General features: G+C 34.4%; 1 protein-coding gene across 3 annotated transcripts in view; it reads left to right on the top strand.

Annotated features, from left to right (window-relative positions):
• The window catches only part of DNAJC13 (DnaJ heat shock protein family (Hsp40) member C13), a 126535-nt gene that overhangs the window by 50911 nt on the left and 59836 nt on the right, over nucleotides 1-15788 (top strand). For 2 of the 3 annotated variants that reach the window (XR_015239973.1, XM_025912916.2), the window contains exons 14-23: nucleotides 818-925; nucleotides 2010-2165; nucleotides 2880-2936; nucleotides 4947-5068; nucleotides 7839-7914; nucleotides 8171-8266; nucleotides 9072-9215; nucleotides 13056-13070; nucleotides 13650-13732; nucleotides 15108-15261. Coding sequence is in view for 2 of the 3 variants with exons in the window: in XM_025912916.2 (XP_025768701.1) it covers nucleotides 818-925; nucleotides 2010-2165; nucleotides 2880-2936; nucleotides 4947-5068; nucleotides 7839-7914; nucleotides 8171-8266; nucleotides 9072-9215; nucleotides 13056-13070; nucleotides 13650-13732; nucleotides 15108-15261 (1011 nt within the window). In the remaining variant the exon portion in view is untranslated. The remainder of the gene's footprint in view (nucleotides 1-817; nucleotides 926-2009; nucleotides 2166-2879; nucleotides 2937-4946; nucleotides 5069-7838; nucleotides 7915-8170; nucleotides 8267-9071; nucleotides 9216-13055; nucleotides 13071-13649; nucleotides 13733-15107; nucleotides 15262-15788) is intronic. The other variant, XM_025912915.2, reaches the window with a different exon arrangement.

The following is a 15788-nucleotide window of genomic DNA, read 5'->3' on the forward strand; positions in this document are numbered from 1 at the left end:
AGGCAAGCTCAGTGGTATAGAATAAACCTAAGTAATCACTTACATAAAGTCTTACATTTATTCTCCAAAGTGAATTTTACTATCTTTACTACTCCGGATAACTCCATTAAAAGAGTTAGTGGGATACCTAGAAAATAAACTGTGGTAGTGTGAAACACCTTGAGCCTTCATTACGTATTAGGTTTTGGCTGTGTATCTTACATGAATTATCTCATTTAAGCTTCATAGTAGTCCTGTGAGCTGAGTGCCATTAATCCTACTTGATGGCTGAGGAAAGGGAAACTTGGAGGTACAGCAATTAACCTTGCCTAAGGTCAGCTGTAGTCAGTAGCAAAGTTAGGATTGGATCTTTACTCCTAACCCTCATGTTAGAATCCGTTTTCCATTCTCCTTTATTCCACCAGTCAAAGGGACAAAGAAGTATTTGCTGCTCGTTTAGTACCTGCTTTTAAATGCTGTTTAAAAATATAGGTAAATAAATGCTAAGTTTTACCATTTCAAATTTAAATTATAAAATTGGGGGAGAAGAAATGGATGTCATATGCCTTTAAGGAGGAGACCTGGACTTTTGAGAGAGTGCCTTATATAGTACTCGCTACAGATACTCGGATTCATTATCTGCAAAGCCTCATTAGACACTGGGGGAAATCATCACTTTTGCCTGTTTGTCTTATCACGAGTTTCCTTTCTGCCTTCAACCTTAAAGGCTATGGTTTTTAATTTTTTTTAGTATTTAATGAATACTCTCTATAAATGACTTCCGTGTGATGCTGGCATATGGGGTTGCTCATGAATTATCACTGTTTTTAATCAATAGCCCATGCATGATGACTATGACTTAAGGCAAGAACAGCTGAACAAAGCTTCTCTTCTCTCTTCAAAGAAGTTTCTGGAAAACTTACTGGAGAAATTTAATTCCCATGTGGTAAGTTGTAATTAAATTTGTCTTAATGAGAAATACCATACCTTATTGAAAGGTATTCCAGAAGTGCAGTTTGGACAGTTTTTTTTTTTTTAATTTTTTTTTTCAACGTTTATTTATTTTTGGGACAGAGAGAGACACAGCATGAACGGGGGAGGGGCAGAGAGAGAGGGAGACACAGAATCTGAAACAGGCTCCAGGCTCTGAGCCATCAGCCCAGAGCCTGACGCGGGGCTCTAACTCACGGACTGCGAGATCGTGACCTGGCTGAAGTCGGACGCTCAACCGACTGCGCCACCCAGGCGCCCCTGTTTTTTTTTTAATTTTTTTTATTTTGAGAGAGAGGGAGAGAGAGTGCATGCATGGGAGTGGCAGAGAGGGAGAGAGAGAGAGGATCCCAAGCAGGGGGCTTGAACCCATGAACCGTGAGATCATGACCTGAGCCAAATCAAGAGTCGGACGCTTAACTGATTCAGCCACCCAGGTGACCTGGACAGTTTTTATTTAATTGGAGCTCCCAGCTTTGGTCAGTTGGTCATACGCAGTTTGGTTAGCTTGGTCACTCACTAATAGTAAAATACTCTGTTTTAGGACTGCATCCATTCATCCTAAAAGAGTAAGTTGGAAAGACTTTAGATTTTTGCAGTGATATTCCAGGGTTTTTTTGTTGTTCTTTAATAATGTCATGAAATAAGCTGCTCTTAAAAATTAGTGACATCCTTACTCTTCAGTCACTGGTAACAGTTTTGGAGATGGGCAGTCTGTAACATTTCGAAGGAACAAATATTCAGAGTTTTATAAGTTTTGTCAAAGATTACTTTTTATATGAATTCTATACATGTTAACCTTTATTATACGTGTTTGAGGAGTCTTGGTTATTCTGTTGAAATTTGACCAAGTTTTAATTATTTTCCTTTTGAAATATGGTAAGCAGTGGATTTATTGCATTAGTAAAACAAATACTCCTTAGTCAAACTTTAAACCTCATGTTGAGGAATACTTTTAACAAATAGACTAGCAGAAGCATGTTTCTGCTGTTTTGCTTGAAATTCTGCCCTAAGTCATGGTAATATGTTACTTGTTTCAGGATCATGGGACTGGTGCCCTAGTTATTAGTTCACTCTTGGACTTCCTTACTTTTGCCCTCTGTGCTCCATATAGTGAGACAACAGAAGGACAGCAGTTTGATATGCTCTTAGAGATGGTAGCATCCAATGGAAGAACCCTCTTCAAACTCTTTCAGGTGAGAGAGTTTGTTATCTTCTTTATCAGCTAACAGCTACTCTAAGAGAACCACTTAGAGTTTGGTTTTAAAATAATGGATGTGTGCTTCTGTAATCATGTTGATAAGCAAACACAGCCTAGTATGTTATCCTATTAAGGATATTTAAATTCTGCAGATTTCTTGGTGTTTGATGTAGAGCTCTATCAATGGCTTTTGACCACTGTTTTGACCCTGTTGCCCATCTTCTCCATCTCAGGAGTGAGAAGTGCATTTTTTTCTATGATAGGCCCAGAGTACCCTTTTCTTTATAAATTACCAAATGATAGGATGAGTTTTAGTAGAGCTGTTCATAAATAGCTGAAAACATTGTTATTTCATATAATATTACAGTATTACATATATGTGATGTGTTTCTATATACTTATATTTTTATTTCATATTAATTTGTATAATGTCAGTGTGTATCATTACATTTGATATTTATTCAAATAAGTATAATTATTCAAATAAGTACCAGCTGTTTCCTGCTGATGCTTTGATTTTCTTTAAAGCTATGTTGTAAGGATACCTAAAATTTTTAACCAAACTGTGATCTGACTTTCAGATGTATCCTTTACTAATTTTATGACTTACACCTTGAATAAAATTGTATATCCTCCTTAAAAGCAACAGCTAGCCATGTTGGAATGAAATTCTTTCATTCTGTGATTCTTTTTTCTCCCCATGTTAAAGCATCCTTCCATGGCAATTATCAAGGGAGCTGGATTGGTTATGAAGGCAATAATAGAGGTGAGAACAGCTTAGAAATTTGAAACTTACTTGAATGTTGATTGGCTGTTTTCATTGAAGCTGACAAAATTACCTTTCAGCCTGTTATGGGAAACATGCACTTTTTCTGGGTAAGAAAAGTAATTTTAAATCTTTATTCAGAATTTAGTTTTAAACTACAGAAACAATCCTCAATATTAAACTAAGAGTTTGAAAGTTCTGAGGTAAGTGGATTTAGGGCAAATCTTTCTTGTTCCTGTATTATTTGTGTTGTGTGTGTTTAAGAGAATTAAAAGTTAGCATTCTTCCTCTCTTGCTCTTTTTTTGGGGGGCATGGGAGATGATGGTATTGATGCTACTGAAATCTTTAGGTACTGAGGTTACATGGAAATCTGTTAATGGAGTTAGTTCATAGCAGAGTGGTGTTAAATAAGAAGGGTAACAAAAATAAGTTCCTTAGGCTAAAGTGCATTTGTAAGTGAGCTCTAGAGATTAGTATATGTTATTGGACAGACACAAGATATTGTTTCCCCAAGATAATTTCTTTAGCTTTCTGTGTTTTTTAGTAAACAAAATCATGGCTATGAATATCAACTTGCATACTGATGTTTACAATAACATCAGTATAAGTGGCTTTGAATTCTTTTTTGTCATCATAGTAGTGGTTTGGATAAAATGTAAGAGTGCCCCTTTTATCAAAAACTCTCAGTGATTGTAACTCATAAATATAACATGTTGCTAGATAAAATGCACATAATTAGTAACCTCTAAGTAGATGTTAAAAAATTCTATATAGGTGTTATACATCAAAGGTTGTTTTCATTTTTAGTGAGTATATAAAGGCTGATTTTCTTCCTCTAGTTAATGGGTTGTTTCCAAAGTAAGTATCTCTCACAGAGCTGACAATAGCCAAGGACGGTTAAGACCATGAGACCAAACAAAAGTGTGTTCCTGACCCTCTTCCACCAATATGTTGCCATTCATTCAGAAATACTTATTGAGGGCCATGTATAACCAAAATGTGGACTTAGGGCTTCAGTATAAGCTACACATGTCCGTTTCATAGTCAGTGACTGGAGCTGGAGGTATCTATAACACCTTCTTTATTTACACTGAAATTCTGGCAAGTATCTTAAATTATTTTTTCTGATTGTAAAGCAATATATGATTTTTGAAGAAACATTGGAGTTTATAGAAAAAAATTCAAGGAACAAATAGTTTCTATTTTTATCATCCTGAGGTAACTACTTTTAGCATTTTGGTAAGTTTTCTCTCAGACTGTAGTATTCAGAATTATATGTGTACATATACAAACCATGTACTGTATATATTTGTATTGATAGTGCTGTCAGAATGATACATGTACATATATATTCACACTATGTGAATATTTGTATACATACTACATACTCAGTTGTACTATATACTTGTACTTTTTTTCACTAACATTGTGAGCATTCATGCTTTTCAACAGATTGTCTTAAATATCACACTGCTTACTTAATTCATAGTTCTGTGATTACCTTTGATCAATAGTCCTGTCCTGTCATACTCTGTTGCCAAAATGAGCCCATATAAGCAAAGTAAAATCTAAGAATAAAAAGAACTACCCCAATTATCAATCATTCTTTAAAAAAAAATAACTGTGTTCACCATGAAAATGTATGTATTGTTAATAATAAAAGCAAGCCTGGTTTGTAGACCAGGAATTGCTGATTTCCCTGAGTTGCATTTCCCTTTCATTGGCTGATAAATACTCAGAGAATGAACCTAACTTTAATATTAAATTAAGCAAAGCATAATTCATTGGATAAATGTACTTGTAAACATTTAAAACCTCACACCACAATCAAATAATATTTTTTAAATTACTTGTATCACCTGTGTTGTTTTTGGGTAAAGTTGCATTTAAAAGTTTTATTACATTGTATACTGTATAATTTTACTTAGAGATGTAAAATTAGTTTTATAAAATTAGGATAGCTTATTCTAGATTGCTGCTTTAGGGATCATCTTACCCTTTTTCCAAAGGAAGGTGACAAAGAAATTGCTACAAAAATGCAGGAGCTTGCCCTAAGTGAAGGTGCCTTACCTCGACACTTGCATACTGCGATGTTTACAATAAGCTCAGATCAGAGGATGCTTACAAATAGGTAGGTTAAATTTAATTTGCTGTAAATTAACTGATGCTTAGAAAATGGATTCAGATATTACATAAAACAGACTGAATAAGTATTTGGATTACATGAATGATTCATTTTCTTTTGATTCACCTAGTTCTCCTTTTCCTTCCCTTCTAGAAAGATTGTGCCCAGATGATCATTGTCTCTGCCCCTGGATAACTTGGGAGGGACCCATAGTCAAGGGCCCATAGTCAAGGGAGTAGAATATGAAAAATAGTGCCTAGAAGCTTATGGAACTAGAACCACATATCCAGGCCTTTTCTCTTTGTATTTCCTTCTGGCCATGATGTCAATTTGTAAATATCTTTGGTTAGGTACTCTACTTTAAGAATAAAGAAAACAGTGGGGCTCCTGGGTGGCTCCTTCAGTTAGGCATCTGACTTTAGCTCAGGTCATGATCTCACGGTTCTCCTTTGTATTCTGTGTCTCTCTCTCTCTCTGCCCCTCCCCTGGCTCACAGTCTGTCTGTCTGTTTCTCTCTCTCTCTCTCTCTCTCTCTCTCTCTCTCTCTCTCTCTCTGTCAAAAATAAACATTAAAAAATGTTTTTTAAAGAAAACATTATCTAATCAGCCTAATGTAGGCCTATCCTAAATCTGTTGGAGTTAAACAGTTTCCACTTTGGCAAATTCTTTTTAATCATTTAAATGTTTAATCATTTAAATATAAGGAAGCATATAAACCTATTCATTTATTCCAGGCCATGTGAATTCCATCCCTTTTAATCTTTCTTTATGATTCCTGATGTGTGACTCTTCAGATAACCTTAGCATACTATATTATGACTCATGATTCATTAGTTTAAAAAAAGATGTTTTTGATTATGTTCTTTTTGACTTTTTAAATGATAGCATAAGTTTTCACTTAGGTTTACTTTATGATACCATAAATTTCCCTTTTTTGTCACCTATATTCAGTTATTGGATGCTTTGATATGCTGCCTTGCCAGTAGTTTTCTGCTGTTGGTATTATAAGAAGCTGTCTGCATCCCTCAACTTATAAATGTTAGCCCCAAAAGTAGTCTTTTATGTTGCCTGAGAGGACAAAAAGATCTAAAAGAAAGATTATTTCCTTGGCATACTGCCTTTTTAGCGATGCTAGATACCATCTTTCATTAAAATAGACACTATTTGATGTCTTATTCTATTAAACCCCTGTGTTAGATGTTTGCTTCTTGTGTTCCTCTTATTAATCAGTTACATTCCCTACTGTGATCAGTTACACTAATGAAAAGCTATCAATTTATAATATAGGTACCCCTTGTTATTTGCATTACTTTATTTTTTATTATATCTTTGCTATTATAAAATGTTACCCTGTTTATCCCTGATTAAAGCCTTCTTTAAGGAATCACTGATAATGATACCTACCCGATGCAAGTGAAGGAAAAAATAAGTGTAATTACTTCATTAGTAATTTCCAAATAGGCACAGAAATGAACAGGTTTCTTTGTTTTTTTTTAAGTTTATTTCTTTTTGAGAGAGCATGAACAGGGAAGGGGCAGAGAGAAAGGGAGAGAGCGAGAGAGAGAATCCCAAGCAGGCTCCACACTGTCAGCACAGAGCCTGACATGACTCGATCCCATGATCACAAGATCGTGCGTGACCTGAGCTGAAACAAGATGTCAGACACTTAACTAACTGAGCCCACAGGTGCCCCAGAAATGAACGTTTTAGTGGTGTTCATTTCTTTTGGTAACGTAACAAAGTGCAGTTTGGGTTTTTAAGCTTTTTTCTTCTGGGAATGTAACCTATTATAAATATATATGTCTATAGGTTTGGTTATTTCACTCACAGGTTTCATGCCTATTCTTGAAGCACATGGCAATTTGAATCCCTTCGGAAGCACAGAAGGGTCAACAATGAAATATATTTTCTGCTTATGAGGAGCTTATTAGCCTAGGAGACAGATGTTATCACGAGGGTTAAGATTAATAAATGATTAAGTCATAAGTCAACATGGATCTTAGATTTCCACTTTGAACCAAAATATGTTTTTACCTCAAAGGTGGCATGATTAAGGGTGCCTGGGTGGATCAGTCAGTTAAGTGTCTGACTTTGGCTCAGGTCATGAGCTCACAGCTTCTGAGTTTGAGCCCCATGTCGGGCTCTGTGCTGACGACAGCTCAGAGCCTGGAGCCTGCTTGGATTCTGTGTCTGTCCCTCTCTGCCCCTCCCCCACTTGCGCTTTGTGTCTCTCTCAAAAATAAACGTAAAAAAATTAAAGTGGCAAGAGTAGAATAATTTGCTCTAAGTGCTTTGAGTCTTTGTCTAGGCTCCAAAACTGAAAATATTTTCTATCCCTGACCTTGCTAAAAGGGTTATATTAGAACATAGTTACTGACTTTTGCTCATGTTGAGATTTCCAAGGAATGCCAGAATGCTATATGATCACTGTTTTGGGACTTATTATGCAAACTAATTGTATCATCCAGTCTAATTGCTTTATTTATTGTCCCTGTCTTTAAATGAGGTAAGAACCTACTTCATGTTCAGGTCCATTGAAAATCAGGGAGTTGATCAGGGAAGCATTTTGATTGGAGAAAATTCTAAAACATTAGCAACATTTTGAATTACTATCTGATTCACCTCTCCGCATTGAAGTACTAACTTTAAATATTAACGTCAGAATGATTTTTTTTCCTGTAGCCATATTGCTTATATGATATTTTGTTCTTAAAAATTCCTTTCTATTCTAGCTGAGATAAAGCAGCAAACCTTTCTCAACGTCTGCTTTTTTCAGACAGCTAAGTAGACATTTAGTGGGACTCTGGACAGCTGATAACGTAACTGCGACAAACCTGTTGAAACGCATTTTGGTAAGTCTGTTGAATGACCAAGAAGATTTATGCATTCTTGTCCAATAAAATTTAATTGAGTAAGTTTATTTACACTGTTAAAGGATTTTTTTAGTTTGTTTTTTATTTAAAAGATGTTTATTGTAGAAGTTGTCACATAATAAATGCTAACCTCAATAGCTTAAATCATAGTATTTATTTGAGTTTGGAAGCTAAATTTTCTTTTGTGCGGTTGTTTTACAAATGGATTTTATGTTTTGTTTTTGTTTACTTTTAGCCGCCAGGCTTGCTGGCATACTTGGACAGCTCAGATCCAGTTCCTGAGAAGGATGCTGATCGCATGCATGTTAGAGATAATGTGAAAATAGCAATGGTAAATATGATTGTCCTAAGTGTCTTTTCAGGTTGAAAAGAACACTCTTCTCTGAAACACAATAAAATTTTTAGAGATAAACTAAGAATTCACGGAATTGAATAATAGTACTCTTTTTGTATCATTAACCACTTTATTGAGGTAAAATTTACATCCCATAATATTCTCTTGTTATAAGTATACAATTCAGTAATTTTTTTTATATTTATAGAGTTGTAAAACTGTCACCACAGTCTAATATTATGAATAGTAGTAATCTTGTATGTTTTGTTTCCCTTCACTCAGCTTATTGCCACATTCAGGAATGGATTTTTTTTAAAGTTTCAAATGTATAATGTGATATTTTGCACGTAATATGTGATTGATAAATGTTGTTGGTGAAAGGGGCCAACAGTGAAAAAATTAACTTAGGTAGGACTTTTTTCTTACAAAAGCTATCTTTATTATTAAGGTTGGGCTATCTCTGAGAAAATTTACTTAAACATCTTTCAAGATACACTGTTGTAATAATGTCTTGTATGTGTTCTTTTCCTTTCCTCATCCCATTTTTCTATTTGCACCCATCTCCCATTCACATCCCACCACCCCTCACATAGGAATCATCTTGAAACTTAAGCAGAAAAGTTAAGATTTCTTGGACAAAAGTGTAATTTATTGTAGAAATTTTCACTTTGTTTCTTCACTGAGCCCCCAACATCCAGTATGTATTTTATCATGTAAAACAAATAGTGTGACTCAGCTTTACTTGGATTTTAAAAATAAGTTTACAAACAGCACTGTAATGGATTTTAACATTATTTTACAGGATCAGTATGGAAAATTTAATAAAGTTCCAGAATGGCAAAGACTAGCTGGGAAAGCTGCTAAGGAAGTTGAAAAATTTGCCAAAGAAAAAGTAGATCTTGTGTTGATGCACTGGAGGGATAGAATGGGCATTGCACAAAAAGAGGTAAAAATAAAATCTGCGTCCAAACTTCTAGCACTTCTGTATATCCCAGGCTTACTTTCATTGTTCCTGTTCACAGAGATGGTAGTCCAGTATTTCTGATTGAACATATGAAGAAATGTCACCTAATTGATTCATATTTTTATATACGTTTTTCTTAATTCATAGTTTTAAGAATCTGTGATTAGGTTTCTACTTAGGTATTTTATATTAAATTGAATGTAAAATTTCACTCTTAAGTTTTCTTCCATGATTTTCAGTTCCTATACTTCTTTATCCATATGTATCTCTTTTTCTTCCTTCTCTGAATTTTACTTTTATTTTAACTTAATTTATTTTTTGAGGGAGAGCACGTGCGTGCAATTGTGTGAGGGACAGAGAGAGAGAATCCCAGGAGGGGCAGAGAAAGAAGGAGAGAAGTAGGGCTCATTTGTACCCAAAGTGGGGCTTGAGCTCACAAACTGTGAGATCATGACCTGAGCCAAAGTCAGATGCTTAACAACTGAGTGACCCAGGCACCCCTCTGAAATTTTATTTTATGGCTATAAAAGTAAAGGTGCTCTTCTTGTTTAGCATTTTTATTCAGAGCTAGCCAGACCAGTGTTTTGGTAATAAGTTTCACGAATATATATATATATTCACATATAAATATATATATTTACTTATTTATTAAAAAACATTTTTTTAGGGGCGCCTGGGTGGCGCAGTCGGTTAAGCCTCCAACTTCAGCCAGGTCACGATCTCGCGGTCCGTGAGTTCGAGCCCCACGTCAGGCTCTGGGCTGATGGCTCAGAGCCTGGAGCCTGTTTCCGATTCTGTGTCTCCCTCTCTCTCTGCCCGTCCCCCGTTCATGCTCTGTCTCTCTCTGTCCCAAAAATAAATAAACGTTGAAAAAAAAATTTAAAAAACAAAACATTTTTTTAAAGTTTATTTATTTTTGAGAGAGACTGATTTGAGAGAGACTGAGAGAGAGGGAGACACAGAATCCGAAGCAGGCTCCAGGCTCCAAACTGACAGCACAGAGCCTGATGCAGAGCTCAAACCCACAAGCTGTGAGATCATGACCTGAGCCAAAGTCAGTTGCTCAACCGACTGAGCCACACAGGCACCCCATAAGTTTCATATTTTTAAATTAAACTTACTGTATGTACTTAAATTTCAATATTAGCTCCTCAAATCAGGTCAGGTCTGATTCTTCAGCATGTAGTGTATATAATCAGTAGAACCTAATTTCAGTAATACACTCTTCTCTCTAGGATGTAATGTGCAGTAGTTAAGTCAACTATAAAAGTTGACTTGGTCTCACAGTTTTTGTTAACCACACTGAGATTCTTTGCTTTTGAGCATCTTTTCGCTTATGGTAGCTATTTCTTTATACAGAGAAAGTAATATAAATATCTTGCTAAACAGGTTTCTTATGAATTTCCAGAACTTCCAAACATAAGGCATCAGGTGTAGCAGAACATAACAGTCTTGTGTGTCTATGTGAAAATGAGACCAAAATTCAGTTCTTTAGAGCTTGAGCATAAATGCGTTCGTGCTGATTTGTATGAGTGGCATATGCAATATAAAGAATCACTAGATAGGCTTTCTGAATGGCTACGATAGTGAAAATACTGAAGGTTGAACTGTTTAACCTACATCTGAGCCTAGTTTTATTTTGTTTTAAGTTTATTCATTTATTTTGGGCATGGGGGGAGAGACTGTGGAAAGGACAGAGAGAGGGAGAGAGAGAGAGAGACAATATGAATATCCTAAGCAGGCTCCACACTGTCAGTGCAGAGCCCCCTGTGGGGCTCAAACTCACAAACTGTGAGTGAAATCATGTGAAATCATGACATGAGCTAAAATCAAGAATCAAATACTTAACTGACTGAGCCACCCAAACACCCCTAGTTTTATCATTTATTAACCCCAAACATAAGTTACGGGTTTTCAGAACATTACTTTCCTCTTTCATAAAATCAGAATAACAGTATCTCCCTTCTCTGTTCTGTAGTGTTGCTTTGCTTTTTTATTATAACAAAGTAACAATAGAAACACTGTACATATCTGGTCATGATAATATTGCTGTTACATTTGGAAAGTCAAAAATCTATAAATAGGGATATGAATGATTTTCAGTTAATAAAAAATTAGGAGCTGACTTCACGTAGTTAAGCCCATTTCTAAAATAATAGTTACTCAAGCTGTTGGATATAATTATCTAACTGAAAATAAGTTATTGGAATCAGCTTTCTCACGTAACATTTATCCAACATAAGTTTTAGCACAAAGTTACTTTATTTTAGTTCTAAATGTGGATAGCATTTGTTATTTAAAAAAATTTTTTTTAACATTTATTTATTATTGAGAGACAGAGCATGAGCATGGGAGGGTCAGAGAGAGGAGGAGACACAGAATCTGAAGCAGGCTCCAGACTCAGAGCTGTATGCACAGAGCCCACGCAGGGCTCGAACTCACGAGATCATGACCTGAGCTGAGGTCAGATGCTTAACCGACTGAGCCACCCAGGTGCCCTGAAGCATTTGTTATTTAAAGAGAACAATTCAGAAGGAAAAGAATATATTTTTTAATATAAATAATGTTTTATTGGTCTATTGGTTTCATTTACGAGTGTTATCTGAAATGTTGAGCAAAAAATGATGCCCAGTATATATGCTGGTCAAGAAACTGTTTTGGTAGCAAATGGATTATTTTTGCCATAGTACTATTTTTAACATTAATTTCTTTAGAAAACAGTGAATAATCTTTGTGACTATTTTCTTTGTAGAAATATTAACACCCATATATGGAATGATCATGTGCTTTAGCTAGTCTGAAAACTAACCATTGTCAAGATTAACTGGCTAGCCTTGAAATGAACTGCATTTCTTATATAATCAGAACGTTTAGTAAGTCAATTTCATTTGTAGCTAATGTTCTGTGTCCAATTAATAATCTTTGGCTAATGTATAAAATTACTTCTATTTAAATTTTTTTTTTTTTTTTTAGTTGAGGAATTTGTTTAGCTAGTTAAGGGTTTTAGCTTAAGTTTCTGAGTCCATGAGCTCTGTTTATGGAGAGCTGGTTGTATTTTTTATGTATAGCATTTACGTTTTCACTACTCTAGACCCCCAGCTTTTTGTCCTGAGAGCAGGGGAAATTGAAGAAAGTGCTCCTTAATTAGAGGTTTTAGAGAAAGGTTTATCAATAAACTAAATTTTTGAATTATTTATTGCTTTATTCAAGTCACTTTACATGAGTTTTCATGAGAGTGCACAGAATTACAACTTTGTAGGAGACATTTCCTTATATAACCAATAGATTTTATTTTTCAAACAGCATTTACTTTTTAAAATTCATTACTCATTTAGCCTTTATTCTTTTTATGTCATCTGGTCTGTTTTCTTGCTTTATTTTAGGTAATTTGCCACTTTAATGAAGTTACAGACTTTCATGTTTTAATTTGTAATACTTTCTACTTTTTGGTTCTGTCACATTAAGGACTAGAATTTTAACATCTGCCGTATCTACAGGTTTTACTTGGAGCAGAGATACCTAACTGCCAGCCCATATATAGACTTTAAGAAATCCTTGAAATCTTACCCTCCAGTTATAAACCTTATGTATGTCTTTCTCTGGAATAGGAGGCCATTGCTTTCTTTGAATTCTCAAATGGGTTTATGACTGCCTAAAATCTGAGTCACAGACTTAGAGAAGCAGGTATCTTAAGGTGAAGGTAATTTGTATTGGTGACATCCTCATGGAATTTGTGTGATAGATACAGCTTAACTCACGCTCACTCTGTTATTTTTATTTTCTTTAAAACTTTTATTTTTTCCTTTTTACAATTAAATTCAGGACAGAAACAATATGGTGAGTTTAAGTCCCTGCTACATGTGTGAAATGCATTAAACTGCCTGGCATGTGGAGTTGTCTTTGAGATTCTTTGTCTAATAAATTAAATTCAAGTCTCACCTCACGTGTCTGAATGTAGATTCTTATTTCTTGTCTGTTAGCTATTTCAATTTTATACTTGCGCATTATGGCTTTGGTGGCAGTTTAATAATCTATAATCTTTTGCATTTATTATTTTCCCATGACTTGTGTATTAACTGCATGTAAATGTTTAAAACAAGTCACTGTTTTTGACTCATAAATTTTATCAGTCATCACTGTAAACTGTAACAATTTGGTGTTGGAATAACTAGGCTACAATGGAAAATATTTCAACAACACTGTGGAAATACCTGCTAGCACAATAGTATTTTGTGAAATAATCTAATATTTTATATTCATATTTTATAGATTTTGCTTCATTAACTTGTTTCTGCCAAAATTTGATGTAGGAAATGTCTCTCATCACTTAAAAAGTGATGATTTTCTGACTGAGCCTATTTGGTAGTCCCAGATTGAGCACTATGAAGTTTTTTGTTTTTGTTTTTGTTTTTCCAGAATATAAATCAAAAGCCAGTTGTTCTTCGAAAGAGAAGACAAAGAATAAAAATAGAAGCAAATTGGGATCTCTTCTATTACAGGTAAACTTAAAGCCTCTCTTCCAACAGATAAAGTTTGGCATTGCCATTAGAGGAATCATCATAGGTTTTTCATGCATGAAATTAGTACTTATGCGATGAGTACTTTTACAGCATTAAGTTAAAAAACTGTAACTGTTAAGATCAGTATGATTAATGATGCTTCCATAAAATTAATGTCTTTTATAGAGTGTTGGTTGTCTGAGGAGCTAAAGTCACTTTTAAAATTTTATTAAGGCTTTGCGATAATCAGTTTAAGCATTACAACCTTTTAGCCTTGTTAGAAATGGGGTCTTAAAAGAGGTAGATGGATGAAAACATGAGACTTGAGGTAAATGGGTATCCAGCTTAGCTGGCCTTTTTATACTTGTCCAGCCTTTCTGATCTATTGACCCCTTCTCTCCATCTACTGCTCCTGCCTCCTGTTCCTCCACCCCAAACACACACACATATATACACATTGAAAGACTTAGAAACATTTTGGGGATTTGCTAAACTTTTGGGGATAACTTACTGTACTTATTCTGGAAGCTGACATTGATTATACCTTGGCTAATAAAGGAAAATACTGCTTTGCTTTGGAAACTTCCCAAATATACTTTTATATATAATATACTTCCCAAAATATACTTTTAAAGCATATAGTATAGATACAGTATATAGTATGGCCTTAAGAATATTGGTTTCTTCCTCAGGAATTCTTCTTTTATGTTGTCTTCCCTAGAACTGTCTTGGAATTCTGACATTAGACTTTCTAGAAGGGTTGCAGAATGAAAGTGAAAAGGATATGATGCCCCTCTACCTCCAGTTCAGACCTGGGTCCAAGTTTATCACAAGTTAAATTATTCCAGGAACAAAAGGAAGATATTTTGTAAATACCAATCTGAGTTTGGCAGTTTAGTCATATTCTTCCTTAGGTAGTTTGTAACGTTCTTATCTAGAATGTTGCTCATCCTACACACTTCACACTCCATAGTTCAGAAATTCTTATTTCCAACGTGAAATTTGATTTTTGATTATAATTATTTTATGACTGGAATTTATACCAGTAATAAATACTGAAATTGAAATAACAGTTCCTTGGTTTGAAATCTACACAGATTTGTTTTACAGTTTAGGTTCATTTTTTTCCGCTAGCATTTTATTATGAAAGCTTGAAAATATACAAAAAAGGTCAAAGAATTTTACAGTGTGTATCTGATACCTGTCACCAAGACTCTATATTGTACTGTACTTTACAGAGATTTTATTTTCTTCATTATACTTTTTGGAGTTTATTAATTCCACTGTTTTTTTTTTACTATAAAATGTAATAAGGGGTATTTATAGATTTTTAAAAAGTTTATCGTTTACTACTATTTTCTGATTATATGCATAGGTTTGGTCAGGATCATGCCAAGTCAAACCTAATTTGGAATTTCAAAACACGAGAAGAACTGAGAGATAGTCTTGAATCTGAAATGAGAGCATTTAATATTGATAGAGAGCTTGGTAGTGCTAATGTGATCTCTTGGAACCACCATGAATTTGAGGTAAGGTTTAACTTTGTAATATTGATTTTTTTTTTTAAAGCACGTGTTATTTTTGGAGGTTTTTTTTTTTTAAGATTTGTGGTTATATAACATTTTTACCTTCTTAATTTTGTGGGGAAAATATGTTAAAGAAATGTTAAAATGTTAAAAGAAAATTTTAACGTTTGCTTGAGACAAAAACTTAAAATTACTTACGTTAAGTAACTCAGCTTTGTGCCTGAAAACCATGTAGAGGGTTAATGAATTGGATCCTGTACTTTCCAGATCTGTTCTTTGCTTGTTTTTTTTCTCCTTAGATTTTTTTTTTCTCCATTAAAACATAGCCTGTTCTCCCTTTTTCCTTCTATTTGTACCTTGTTTAATTTTTTTGTGGTAGTTTTGTGAATGTGGCCATATTTTGCTTTTCTATTGAAATATTGATGTGAAGAACAACAAAACAAGATCAAGAAACATGTTGGTGAAAAAAAAAATGGTGGTGGTAGATAATCTTATTTGTGTGTATAATGTAAACTCTCATAACAGCTGTA

This window comes from Puma concolor, chromosome C2 (assembly GCF_028749965.1).
Source record: "Puma concolor isolate L17-30 chromosome C2, mPumCon1.1.hap2, whole genome shotgun sequence".
Classification (NCBI taxonomy): Eukaryota; Metazoa; Chordata; class Mammalia; order Carnivora; family Felidae; genus Puma; species Puma concolor.